We start from the raw sequence: 12,364 nt of genomic DNA, 5'->3' as shown, positions 1-12,364 counted from the left end.
TGGAAAAGCATCTACGCTAAAAGCCAGAAAAAAGGAATAGGGCTGAGATGATTTGGAATCAGCCGATGAGTAATGTCTGCCGAAGTAAGTTTTCGTCCTGGTTTCGCACTTGTGCTTCTCCTTCTCAAGTTCTCCCTGTTGCCCTCCCTCCACCCCATTCACCTCTTTGTCTAGAAGGAGGTAGAACTGAGAAAAGTGATAACCTGGAGAGTTGCTTCAGGAAGTAAAACTTGCTTTACTAGAAGTTATAAACGTGCAACAGAGGAAAGAGCATAGAAGGACATGAAGCAGGGTATCTTTATTAGAGCAGAAGCCAAAGGAACCACTGGCTGGAGCAGAGTGGGATGTAGGGAGGCTCTCAGGCTTTACCCAGTGGATTCATTTCATAGCACTGCCTTTGCCAGAGGCAGAACTAATCCTGTTGTGTCTGAAATGGAGCACCGCAGACAACAGACTTCCTTATAGATCGTTTAATTACAGATTATCATATGAGAGAGATTGTTTTTCATGTCTACAGAGCAAACAACAAAGGAAGGGTTTTGTGACACAACCTATTTTTAAATAGTATCTATTCAAATGTTACCTATTCCATGAATTCTTTTTCCTTAAAAAAGCGTCATAACTTTGAATAGGACTTCATAAAGCATCATAACTTTGAATAGGATTTCATACTGTGACCATTAAAATAGCAACAGTTCTCCCCAGGAGGCCAGGTTTCTTGGCTTATTCAATTCCTGGCTCTGTCCATCTGATCTGCTGTCAGGTGGCTCCCCTTTATACTGTTAAGTCACAGTTGACCAAGTATCAAATCTTTATCCTGCTGGGAATTTCTAGTCACCATCGCTGTCACTGGAACTTCCACTGTCAGATGACTCACTACTGTCATGCTTTTTAGGGGGGCGAAACCTCCTATTGGAATGGGGCTTTCTGTAACCCCAGGAACCTCTGCTTTGCGACACACCCTTGTTCTGCATAGAATTATTTTGTCTGTGGGGCACAGAATAATTTTTCCTGCTGTGCGTTATTATGGTCCCTTCATTATTGGGGCCATTATGGGAACCTATTTCCTTTTTAATTTCATTATCAAGACCACGAGAAGGAATGAACTGGCCCTGACCTTTGCCCTTGCTCGGAAATCTTTGTTTTTCATTTGAGGTCACTTGATTCCTTTTAGAATGTTCTGTATCTTTTCTACTACTACCTTTGCCATTTTTCAGAATTTCATTAGTACTTTCAGCTCCATCACTACCGCCATCTTTTCTTTTGTCTTCTGTGGGTGCGTGAGGGTAATGAAACTCTATTTCCCCTTGACCAGCATTCTGGCTGCCGCCATCCACTCTGCTTCCTTCTTCTCCAGAGAGTTTCTTAAAATCGGTGCTACCTATGATGTTGTTGTTGCCCTCCACCAGGCTTACATCAGCAGCATTTGCCTTTTGGGCTGTTTCATCCCTGGTTCCAATGGTATTTCCGCCATTCCCTTCTTTCTCTGGGATCTCATTATAACCTGGTCCTCTCGCATCAGGATTAATGGTCTCAGCTTCACTTGGGCTGGAAAACTCTGTTTGAATATCTGTACCTTCTCGGTCAGGACGAACAGCATCTCCTTTACCAGAAATGTCTTTAAAAGGTGGACCATCTCCACTGAAAGGAGAGATACTGTCTTCCTGCCCTTGGAGATCTGGATAACCACTGCCTTCAAAGTCACTGGAGACCTGTTTGGCTTTGGGGAGCTGTTTTAGACAGTCCATGTTGTGGGTATTTTTGCTTTTTACTGGAATATTCTGGGCTTGGGAATCTCTTTGATGATTCTTCTTAATTTTTGAGGGGGCTTTAGCATAATTGGCACCTGCTGGAACCTTGCTTAAAACATTCCGGGCTTTGTTCTCCTTGTTTTCTTCCCTCAAGAGTTCAGTCACAGCCCCTGGCTCCATTATGTGGTGCATGTTATTTCTGATGAGAGCTTTGCCGTATTCTTCTTGGTCATGTAGTTTGCTAAGAGCATTGTCTCCATCCTCAGTCCCACGATTCCCAGTCGATTCAGGATAAATGGACGTCTTCAGGTCATTGTGGACATTTTCTTTGTTACTAATCCTGTAGTCTTTATTCATTGTCTGTCTATCTTCCAGAAGATTTTGAGATTTAGTGCTTTTGTTATTTTCATTGGTTCCAGGGAGGGACACGTCTTTCTCTTTTTCTCGGACAATGTTTTCTTGAGGCACTGGCTCTTGATTTCTTCTCTGGCCAGAATGGGGAAGAGCAATATTGTCTTTGTTCTTTTCTTCCTGCTAAAGTGTAATTTTCAACATAAAGTGGTTATTTTATGTTAAACTTTTAAAATTTAATAATTCTTAGGCAATAATAATAAATTTTAAAACCCCGCCAGATACTTAATAAAAAGAGTCTTTTAACTCAATAGAGATTTGTTGGTAGAGATAATTCTGGAATGGCCAAAGCAGGTTTCACGGAAAAAGAAGGATGAGAAAGGCTTAAAGAGTGGGTAAGGTTCAAATACATGTAAGGAAAATGGTGAGAACATCTTAAGAGTAAGTGGCATATTCACATGTTTGGAAACAGGAAACATTTGAAAGATAATATGAATAACATTATAAGGCTGGAGTAGAGAAATCCTAAAGAGAATAATAAAGAAGAGAATCCAAATAAGAGAAATAAGTTTGGAAATATAGATTAGGGCCTAATTTTAAAGGAGGACCTGACTTTAAAGAGGACACTGTGGTCCTCATCTTGTGACTAGTGACACATTGCAAGTGAAATGAAGTTCATCTTTCAAACATGATTTTTCTTGCTGTCATTCTCTCTCTCTCTCTCTCTCCCTCCCCCCACTCCCATTCTCTCTCTTTGCTTTCACCCTGGTCTTCAAAGGTATAAATCTTTTCCTCTTCTCTTTTTTCTCAACAGAAAATATACAAATAGAAGAATCTAGGTTCTGACATCCAAAGGAAATATTTTTAAGCAGGTGTTGGCCACCCTAGCTTTTGTCTGAAAAAGGATTCGTTAATTTTATTTTTTTCCCTCTTTTGTCATGTAATAAACCAGATTTGATAGTCTGGGTCAGTAGTTCTCAAATTTAGCATTTCTCGTAACTATTCGGAAGGCTTACTAAAACGGAGACTGTTGGACCCAACGGCCAGAGTTTCTGATTCAGTGGGCTTGGGGTGGGGCTCTGGAATCTGCATTTATGACAAGTTCCCAGCCAATGCTGATGCTGCTGGTCTGTGACCACCTTTGGAGAACCACTCTTCTGGATCCTAAGTTTAAGTAATGAGGTCCGGATGAGAAAAGTCCCTGAGACAATAATGGGATGAAAAGGAGAAAGTGGAGAAGAAGGGTAGAGTGTTTATGCCTGTATCTCAATTTGTCCTTTTTTGGGGGGGGGGTGGGGAAAGGTCTGTAAAATGCTGCTTCATAGGCTGCACCTTACCAACTCGAGGTACAGCCAAGGTGCAAGGAGCTTGAACAATGTGGTCAAGAAGAAAGAGGGGCTGAGATTGATTTTGCCCACACCACTCATTGTTTCTCTGTGGCACAGGCTAGATATGGAAGCATCTGAGAATGGCTAGGAGCTTTCCAGAGGGAGTGAAGTGGCTCTAGAAGGAGCAAAGTAGATGGAGTATATATACTAGGAACAAATGTGAGTCATACGCGAACAAAGGGGGGTCTACATTGTCCGTGAGAGCCAGGAGAGCCTGAATCACCGCTGCCCCAAGGCTGTACTGTCTGGTCCTAAGCTACCGTAGCCAGTGGCTTCATCTTAGGACACCAGCAGGGCAAGCAGTACGCAAGGGGTCGAGCAACATTGTCCCGTCCATGTCCGAGGATCCCACGTCTTCCTCTCCACTGTGGCTTGAGCCGTGTGTGTACATATGGTATATGGTATACGCTGGACGGTGTAGGCCACCCCCAACTCCCTCACGTGCGTGCACGCCATCTTAGGGGAAGAAGGAGCATCTGAGCATTTTTATCCAAAAGGGACTGGAGGGCTTCCTTAAAGAACTATTTCCATGAGTAGATAACCTTAAGTTTAAACAGGTTGAATTTAAATTAATTTCTGCACACTCCCTACCCTTTCATTAGCCCACAGGTAGGAGCTCTTGAGCAACGGAACAATTATAGACAGAATAAATACCGTACTTTCTCTCCACCACAGACCTGTAGGGTGAGCTGAAATTTACAACACCACCGCCGCATAGACCTCTGAACTGGCGGGTAACGTGAGATCAAAATAAGAGATATTTCTTGAGGAACTGGGACATGTAAGAAGTTGAGCTGGGTGCTACATGTTCTAAGCAATACCTGATGATTTATTGAATGGCAGAGGCAGCAGTCCTGCAGGGGTATGGAGGGTGGGCGTGAGGTGGTGTGACAGAGACCTTGTATTCAATCAGGGTCTGCACAGACAGAGGGTCAGAGCTTTGTAGAACCTGGGACTCCAGGCATAAGAATTTGGTTTTATTTTGCAAGGGATGAAGAGCTAGTGAAAGTGCATGACCAAGAGATTAACAAAATAAAAATCAGAGGTTTAGGAGGAATTGTGGTAAGAAAGGACAGTCCGGAGGTTGCTGCAGTGTCCAGGAATGAGATGTAATCACTCGGATTAGGATATGCCAAAGAAAAATGTCACAAAGGAAAGTCGTCTACTGGTGCCCAAATAGAAGAAGGGTTAATACCTAGAACGTTGACATGCAAAAATGAAGACAAGAGAAAAAGATAACTTCAATATTAGACGTGTTGACGTCGATGGGATATAGAACCTAAGCTCAAAAAGCAACATCCAGTTAGAGACTGAGTTGGGTGTCACAGCCTCCCAGCCCACGTCCTTTCCAGTTTCTATGACCTATGGTCAGCTTGAACATCCTTGAACATTTTATGAGCTAATTGCTTGTTACTTTTCATGTCAGATCTTTTCATTTATGGATATTCTAATTTCTTCAAGTTTTTTTTAAACCTGCAGCTAGTAACTAGTATCCGTTTTTTTCCTGATGCAGCAGTCTTTAAGGTTATTTCCTCTTTCACATAAAACCCTTCCAGGAAAGTCCAGGTTTTCTCCATATTCACTGGGTGCTTTCTCTTCTCCAGGTTGACATGTGCAGAGGCTCTTATTAGGTCACTATGTTCAGATCCATCCTCAAATAGGAGTACTGTTCTGCTTGGAAGACTGCCTGCTTTTATACATAAATCTTATTAATGTTGGAAGCTGTGGGGAATTGTTGACTCAGCTCACACTTGAACCTCAAGATAAAAATGGTTTACAGAAGTGCCCTCTATTCTTACAAAGCTGGCTCACACGCAGTATACAAAGGTTCCAAAGAGTAGTATTTTTAAGATATAACTTGAAATGACTTATTTGGGGAGAGTTATCATTATTCACTAATCTTTTATATTGGCAGGTATATTCTGAAAATAGATAAGGTTTTCTCATGAGGAAAAGTATAATAGAAAAAAAACGTTAGAGTGAATTATTTCTGAATAAAAAGTATTTTAAACATTTGACCTATTTTAAGACATTCCATCTGGGAAATTTTTACACAGACATTTCTATTTTCCTTTGCAAGTAAGTTCATTTGCTCACTGCTAATATACACTTTTGAGTTAAACAGGTGCATTATAATAATTCCTTCTTAATTTTTTCCCCTCCCTGTTCTGAAGTGGGAAGTTTCATTTTACATTCGGTGTTTTTACTGCTTTTAAAACAGTAACGTGTACACTAATGAATTGTGTACCTTTCTTTAAAGACTGAAGTTTTTATAAATAAAACATGAAACAACTTTTAAATTGTGATGTGTGATGGTCGATCATTTTTGCACTGCTTATGTTAAATGACTTCCTGGGGCACTGTTTACTGTATGGTGGTTGTACAGTCAGTTGGCTGATCTGCTTTTCTGTCTCCATGCCTTACCTCATATTATTCTTTTCATGGAGAACAGTCTCTCCCCACAAATGTTTGCTCAAACCCTACTCATCCTCCAAGGTCCAGTTCGCTTATTTCCATTACGTAGCTTTTCCTGAACACCACACTAGGAACTAATCTTTTCTGCTCCAAGCCCTGAAGCATGATTTTTTGGGTACCACTCACATAGCACTTTGCACATTCTGTCTCGGGTTATAATAATTTTTGTAAGCACCTTTTGTTTCTTTTCTAACTCTAAAATCCTGTAGAGAAAGAGTTAAGTTTTCTCAATCATTTTATCTCTCATAATATCTTGCACAACAGGAAGCTCTCAGCATGGATTTGTTACAACCAATAAGTTCAAAAGGCAGCTAGCTTTAGAGGTGCTAAGTCTTCGAGATGCGTATAAAGAATATTGAGCAGAACAGAATAACATTCTGAAGGGAAACTACTACTTTCATGGGGAATGAGGCCAGATTTGAAGAAAGTAAACAGTCCTTTTGCTGATGGCATTTTAAACTGTTTCTAGCTCTGTGGCCAGTGAGTCTGCAGGAAAGGACTGAGTGAAAAGAATTATTGTTTTATTCCAGTGACAATGCCCTTATTCTTTCTCTTCCAAGCATCCTGACACAGATGGCATCATCTGTGGGATGAATTTAAGGGACGCTAAAATGTGCTGCTTTTTAGGCTAAAATGGTTTCTTTCTAATCCATTCCCCCCTGCCGCATTAGAGCATATGGTAGAATATGTCCAGAAAACCTCCTTACAAAGGATCAAAGTTTATTCAGAAGCAATGACATCATGAAAAACTCAATGGGTGTCCAGTATCCACCAGCACCACATCTGCTGTGGCAGGTCCTGAAGCAGGGCAGGGTTTGGGCCAGGGCATGCGGTAGCCCATCTGTGTCAGGAAGACACTGGGACACAGAGTTCCATAGCAGAGACGCTCCGGGAGCCTGGGACCGTGGGAAAAAGATAAGGGCACCAGCCGTAGACAGAAACCCCAGAGAAGGCAAAAGTCAACTTTGTCTTCCCTACAGCTTCACCTCATGTTTGTCCAGAGTTTGGATCATGATAAAATCACTAGGATTCTGCTTACCTTCGCATCAGTTTGATTTTTCCTCCCAGACGAGGTATAAACATACTTGAAAAGATAATACCCATGTTTCTCATGGTGGCCCTTGTACATTATCTACAAAAACACAACATTACATTAAGGTGGGTTTATCTCTTACGAAGAAGTTTTCTGGCTCTCTTTTTGATAGTACAAGGTATTTTTAACTTGGGTCGAGTCTATTTCTGCATCTAACAAGTGGTGGTACATCTGATAACCGCAGGATGGCGTGTGTCAGCCAGTTCCTCAAGAGAGCAGCTTGTTCCTTTCTTTTCTATCTCTAAGTCTGTTTTCCCTGAGGACGACTGTCAAACAGTTCTCTCCCCCAGGGTGTATCAATCTTGTTACCAAATTTCAATGGAAATGGAGCACTTGGACATATCTTCGGGTAGGAGGAGGCAGAGGGGTGAGGTGAAAGGCAGATTTTACAGTATTCATGGTGATGGCAAATTGGCAAAACTCCCAGCATGAACATTCAGACTCCTAAGCTTGTGGCTTTTGCCTTTGCAGTTTTCAGCTGAGATAGAGAGCGGAAGATTGTTAGTTTTTAGAACAGAATTTTCTGAGACTGCAAGAAGAAACCGTGGTAGGCAGAAGTAAGTTGCAATTTGGTGACACGAAAAGCTGAAGGTACTCATTTAACTTTCTGGTTGCCTCTGGAAAACTAACTCCACGTACACGGAATTTCCCCATGAAGACTCGTTAACTCACTTCCCTTTGTTTTCTCCCTCATTTATCTCTCTGTTCTCACGTACGTGTGTGGGAAAATATTGTTCGCTAATAACAATATCCCAGAACTTTTACTCATCCCTCTGAAGGAAGAAATCATTGAAGAGAAAGAATTCCCATTCAGAAGGCTTTTCTCTTTTCTATCACACATTGTGTGAATTAAAGTGCCAAAATTATGCTGTATAATTTTTCCATTTCCATTCTGGGTACACAAGAATATTTTGACGGTTAAAAATGTCCTCTTATTGACTTTTCTCTTTACAGAGTTGGAAGGGGTGTATTTGAGAAGAATAATTCTGTTTACCCTCTGTTCTTCCACAGAGTCTTGCTTCATTTTCTCAGCCTGTGGTTGCAATGTCTGAAAGGAAACAAGAAATAATAAAACTTCACTAAACACTTCTTTCTTTCATTTCTTCAAACAGTGAATGTTTCCTTTCTTCTTCTCTCACTGGGGCGTATTATTCAATGTGGAAAATCATTCTGACTCAAAGACGATGGGCACACACATCACATTTGTTTCTGTATTGAAGGAGGATGCCGACCTTCCTCCCCCAGAGGGAGATAGTGCCGGCTCCACTACGGAACCACGTTCAAGTGCAGGAGAACAGCTGAGTTGGGAGGGGCACTCCAGGTGAAAAAGCTTGGATGTCATTGGTATCCACTGAAAAAGCTTTCCCTGGCACACTGGGGGTGTTCAGTATCAGTGAACCAAAATCAGAGTTGAGTGATGTGGATTGCATGTGCGTTGATTGTATAAGTTCAGTCATTGCTATTCGAGTTAAGGTAAGATGGTCCAGCAAGAGTGAAACCATAGCCCTGCACCTAAGGGGAAGGAAACCACCTGAGGATGGCGCTTCATTGTTGCCAGTTACCTGGGCAGTTTTTTCTTTCAGGAAGAGGGAAAATGACATTTTGAAAGGTTGTGTATTATAGAATGTGAGATACAGAATGACACTATAAACCATTAAGCTTTCCATTACTTCCACTATTAAAAATCCAGAATTTTACCTAACATCAAAACCAAGAAAATTACATCTTTTTTTTTTTTTTTTTTTTTTTTTGCGGTACGCGGGCCTCTCACTGTTGTGGCCTCTCCCATTTCGGAGCACAGGCTCCGGACACGCAGGCTCAGCAGCCATGGCTCACATACCCAGCCGCTCCGCGGCACGTGGGATCTTCCCGGACCGGGGCACGAACCCGCGTCCCCTGCATCAGCAGGCGGACTCTCAACCACTGCGCCACCAGGGAAGCCCTAGAAAATTACTTGTTTTCAATTCCGCAATAATTTTTCTCCCCTAACTGCGTATTTTATAATTCTACCCTTTATTGCCCTCTGCTGATGTCGGTTCTTGTGCATATAAATGTAGAGCATTGCATAACTCCTCAGAAATATCAAAACAGTTAAAATCGTTCTGGAAATGGGGGTACAGGAAAGAGAAAAAATAAAAAACGAGATGGGTAGATATTAAGCAAAAGAAAGAAATGACAGTTTGGGGTATTCGGTGTTTTCTTACAGAAGACACACACAACATGTATTAAAAGCATACTTGATGGTATGTTAAATACAGTTCACGATAATAAATCATGAACTTACAACAAGGTAACATAACAAAGTCTTTATAGTCTAATTGCATATCAATGAATATTAATTGAATTGCATGGCCCAACAATCATCTTTTATATTCTTGCACTTAAAGTTTTGTTTTTTAAGGAAACAAGAATGTCACCCTTAAATATGTCTTTTTGACATAAAAATTATTTTGAGCTGAAGGCAATTAAGAAGTAGAACATGTGGAAAAACCTTCCCCTTTTCTGCCTAAAGGCAGGAAATAAATTCTCCTTTTACTAGAGACAAACTCTTATCAGTCCAGAGATGGCACAGAAGAATCTTCAAACAAATCTTGTTAAACTAACCCTAATCTTCCTAGTTAGGGAAGAGAAGGACTCCATAGTCCTACCTGGACTTCCCCTATCCCCTTTATCTTGCCAGTTCTTCACAAATGTATTGTTTCTTTGTCTAAAAGGTATAAAATCTTCCTGCTCTGGTCACTTCTTTGGGTCCTCATTCTCTTGTGAAGGGCTTTCATGTACATGTAAAACTTTAATGTGCTCTTCTCCTATTAATCTGTCTTTCTCAGTTGAATTTTCAAACCCAGCCAGTGACTCAAAGAGGGTTGAGGAAAACCTTTTCCTCCCCTACAGTTTGAATTTTGATTATGATTCCAGAACATATGTAAGTGGCTTAGTACATACTAATTTCTGATACCACCGATCTGTCATTAAGTACTTTAGATAATTACTCAGATAGAATCCATATCTGAAAGAAAACATTACAGTTAGCCCTTCGTCATTCCAAATTTGTCTGTGTCCTTGCCGAACCTCTTTCATTTGAAATCTGCCCCCCTCCTTCCCCACCCGCCGCCCTTCACACCCACTTGGCAGCTCTCCTGCCCTTGAACGTGGCCCTGAAATGGAGACGGCATTGTTTCCCTCGGTCGAAGAAGACTGGCATCCTCTTTTTTTTTTTTTTTTTTGCGGTACGCGGGCCTCTCACTGCTGTGGCCTCTCCCGTTTGCGGAGCACAGGCTCCGGACGCGCAGGCTCAGCAGCCATGGCTCACGGGCCCAGCCGCTCCGTGGCATGTGGGATCTTCCCGGACCGGGGAACGAACCCGTGTCCCCTGCATCGGCAGGCGGACTCTCAACCACTGCGCCACCAGGGAAGCCAGGCATCCTCTCTGGACCGGTGGTCACTGGGCTGGTGCTGACACAGCACATTTCCTGGAAGGTGGTCGGAGATGCCACTGCAGCTGTTCTTCGGAACGTGGTGCTCAAAACAGGCTCGTCCTCGGCTGGTGGGATGAGCTGGGTCAGCAGGGCCCACGCCATCCTCCTTATGCCTAAGCCCGTGCCTCTGTGGCCCCGATTGCGCAAAGTCAGTCGTGTGCATCGGGCCTGGCAGATGTCTATTTTAAGCAGTACGTCCCCCAGAGGACTGCTACAGCATGTGTGCTGAAAGGGGACACGCCTTCCTCAGCTCCGGCTCTCCTCGCCGGTTGGTACAGCTCGTGCCCGTCAGTGCATTTCCCAGTTGGTTGCCCACTCGCTCAGGACCTATGCGTAAGTTCTTCTGACAACAGAATGACCACTCGCTTCCACGCTTTTCCAACTGAAAAGGTTACTCAGAGAAGTTAGGATGTTTTCCAGACACTATCTAATTAGCACTGTGTCTCCTTTGCAGAAAATATCGGTAGCACTCAGCATTTTCACAAGATGACTTCGTCACATCCTGAGCACTCATCTGGGTGAATCAGAGGCAAGAGAAGACACAAAAGGAAATTGGAGCTTGATCTGGGTTAAGCTGAGGGAGACTTCTTCCCATCTTTAGCCTCACTGATGAAGACAAAATCACCAGCAGGATCTCCCAGTGTTGCAGTGTTGCAAGAACTACAGGAAAGGTCTGGTCCCTTCATGTTATCGTGTAGCTATAAAGTCTAGTTGCTTAGTCATGGAGCATTCAAGTAAAATTCTCTCCGTTTTTGGTAAAATATTGAGAAATTCTTTTGACAGGTTATAATTTGGGTATATTTACTCACTAGCATTAGCTGATTGAAACACTGTGGCTGCCTATTGGTTTTCTCAAAAATATTTTCACTGGCGTTTCTCCAAAGGCAACATGTAGCCATCTTGTAATTCTTCTCACATGTTCGTTGAGGGCTTCCCTGGTGACAGACATTTGTGTCAAGTGTTGGATGGGTCCTCTTTGTGTGGTACTTTATTGTAACTGAACTAGGTAAGTGCTACTAATTTCAAAAGACATCGCTTAAAAGAAAAATAGAAGAAGAGAGCAAGAGATTATATGATGCGTAACTGAATCTGTAAATGCTTACTGGAGCTGCCAGGGTCAGACTGAAAAGGAGCAGTCCCAAACAGATGATTCGCATCTTTGAGAATCTCTGTAAAAAGACAATAATATTTTACCCTAAAGCATTGCCAGTTATGAACTGCAGCCATAACAATAAATAAAACAGAAAAGTCTATACAAACCTCCTTCCCCTTAGCAGTTCATTTCCTCTTGTTTAAAGAAAAACTACATATAATTTATAGCCAAGTGTAGAAACTTTAATCTGAGCTTTCATATGTCTTAATTATTCCAATGTGAAAATGAAAATTGTCCAATATTATGAAAACAATGAAGTTGGATAGAAATGGAGTTCATAGAGATATTTATTTGCTCTATTGTCAGCCCAAACTTTTCCCTTTTATCTTTAGAGAGAGACCATTTAATTGAATTATTTATATAATTCAGAATAACATTAAGCAAAGAGTCAATAAACTTTAACTTTAGATCAATAGAAATGATGTAATTTGAACAAGAGAGAGAAAAAAAGGGTTTTTAAATGACCATTCTTTTCTTTCAGTCCTTTATAAATATATTCTACTTCCTCAGGGACCTGTGTGATGGTAGCAGTGGTCAACCCAGAATTCTATCTCTTAGAGAGGAAGTAAAGCAAAATTGTTAAGAAATAGGTTTTAAAGTTAGATCTGGGTTGGAGTTCTTGGCTCTGTTATTTAATAACCAAGGGACCCTGGGCAAGTCATTTAAACTCTCTCAAC

At 41.7% G+C, this 12,364-nt stretch overlaps 1 protein-coding gene across 3 annotated transcripts; it reads right to left on the bottom strand.

The window, feature by feature from the left end:
• Positions 1-830: 830 nt before the first annotated feature.
• Positions 831-11,691, bottom strand: MEPE (matrix extracellular phosphoglycoprotein). 3 transcript variants are annotated; one of them, XM_065878243.1, is made up of 4 exons: positions 11,638-11,691; positions 8,053-8,106; positions 7,005-7,097; positions 831-2,285 (listed from the first exon to the last, which is right to left on the bottom strand). In XM_065878243.1, exons 1-4 carry the CDS (start codon positions 11,689-11,691, stop codon positions 831-833), a joined length of 1,656 nt encoding a protein of 551 aa, XP_065734315.1. The 3 variants fall into 3 exon arrangements, with proteins under 3 accessions (XP_065734315.1, XP_065734316.1, XP_065734317.1); XM_065878244.1 differs by having other exon boundaries at positions 831-2,282; XM_065878245.1 differs by lacking the exon at positions 7,005-7,097.
• Positions 11,692-12,364: the final 673 nt, after the last annotated feature.

This window comes from Phocoena phocoena, chromosome 5 (assembly GCF_963924675.1).
Source record: "Phocoena phocoena chromosome 5, mPhoPho1.1, whole genome shotgun sequence".
NCBI lineage: Eukaryota > Metazoa > Chordata > Mammalia > Artiodactyla > Phocoenidae > Phocoena > Phocoena phocoena.
The sequence above is the reverse complement of the archived record's forward strand: the minus strand, read 5'-3'. Positions and strand labels throughout refer to the sequence as shown.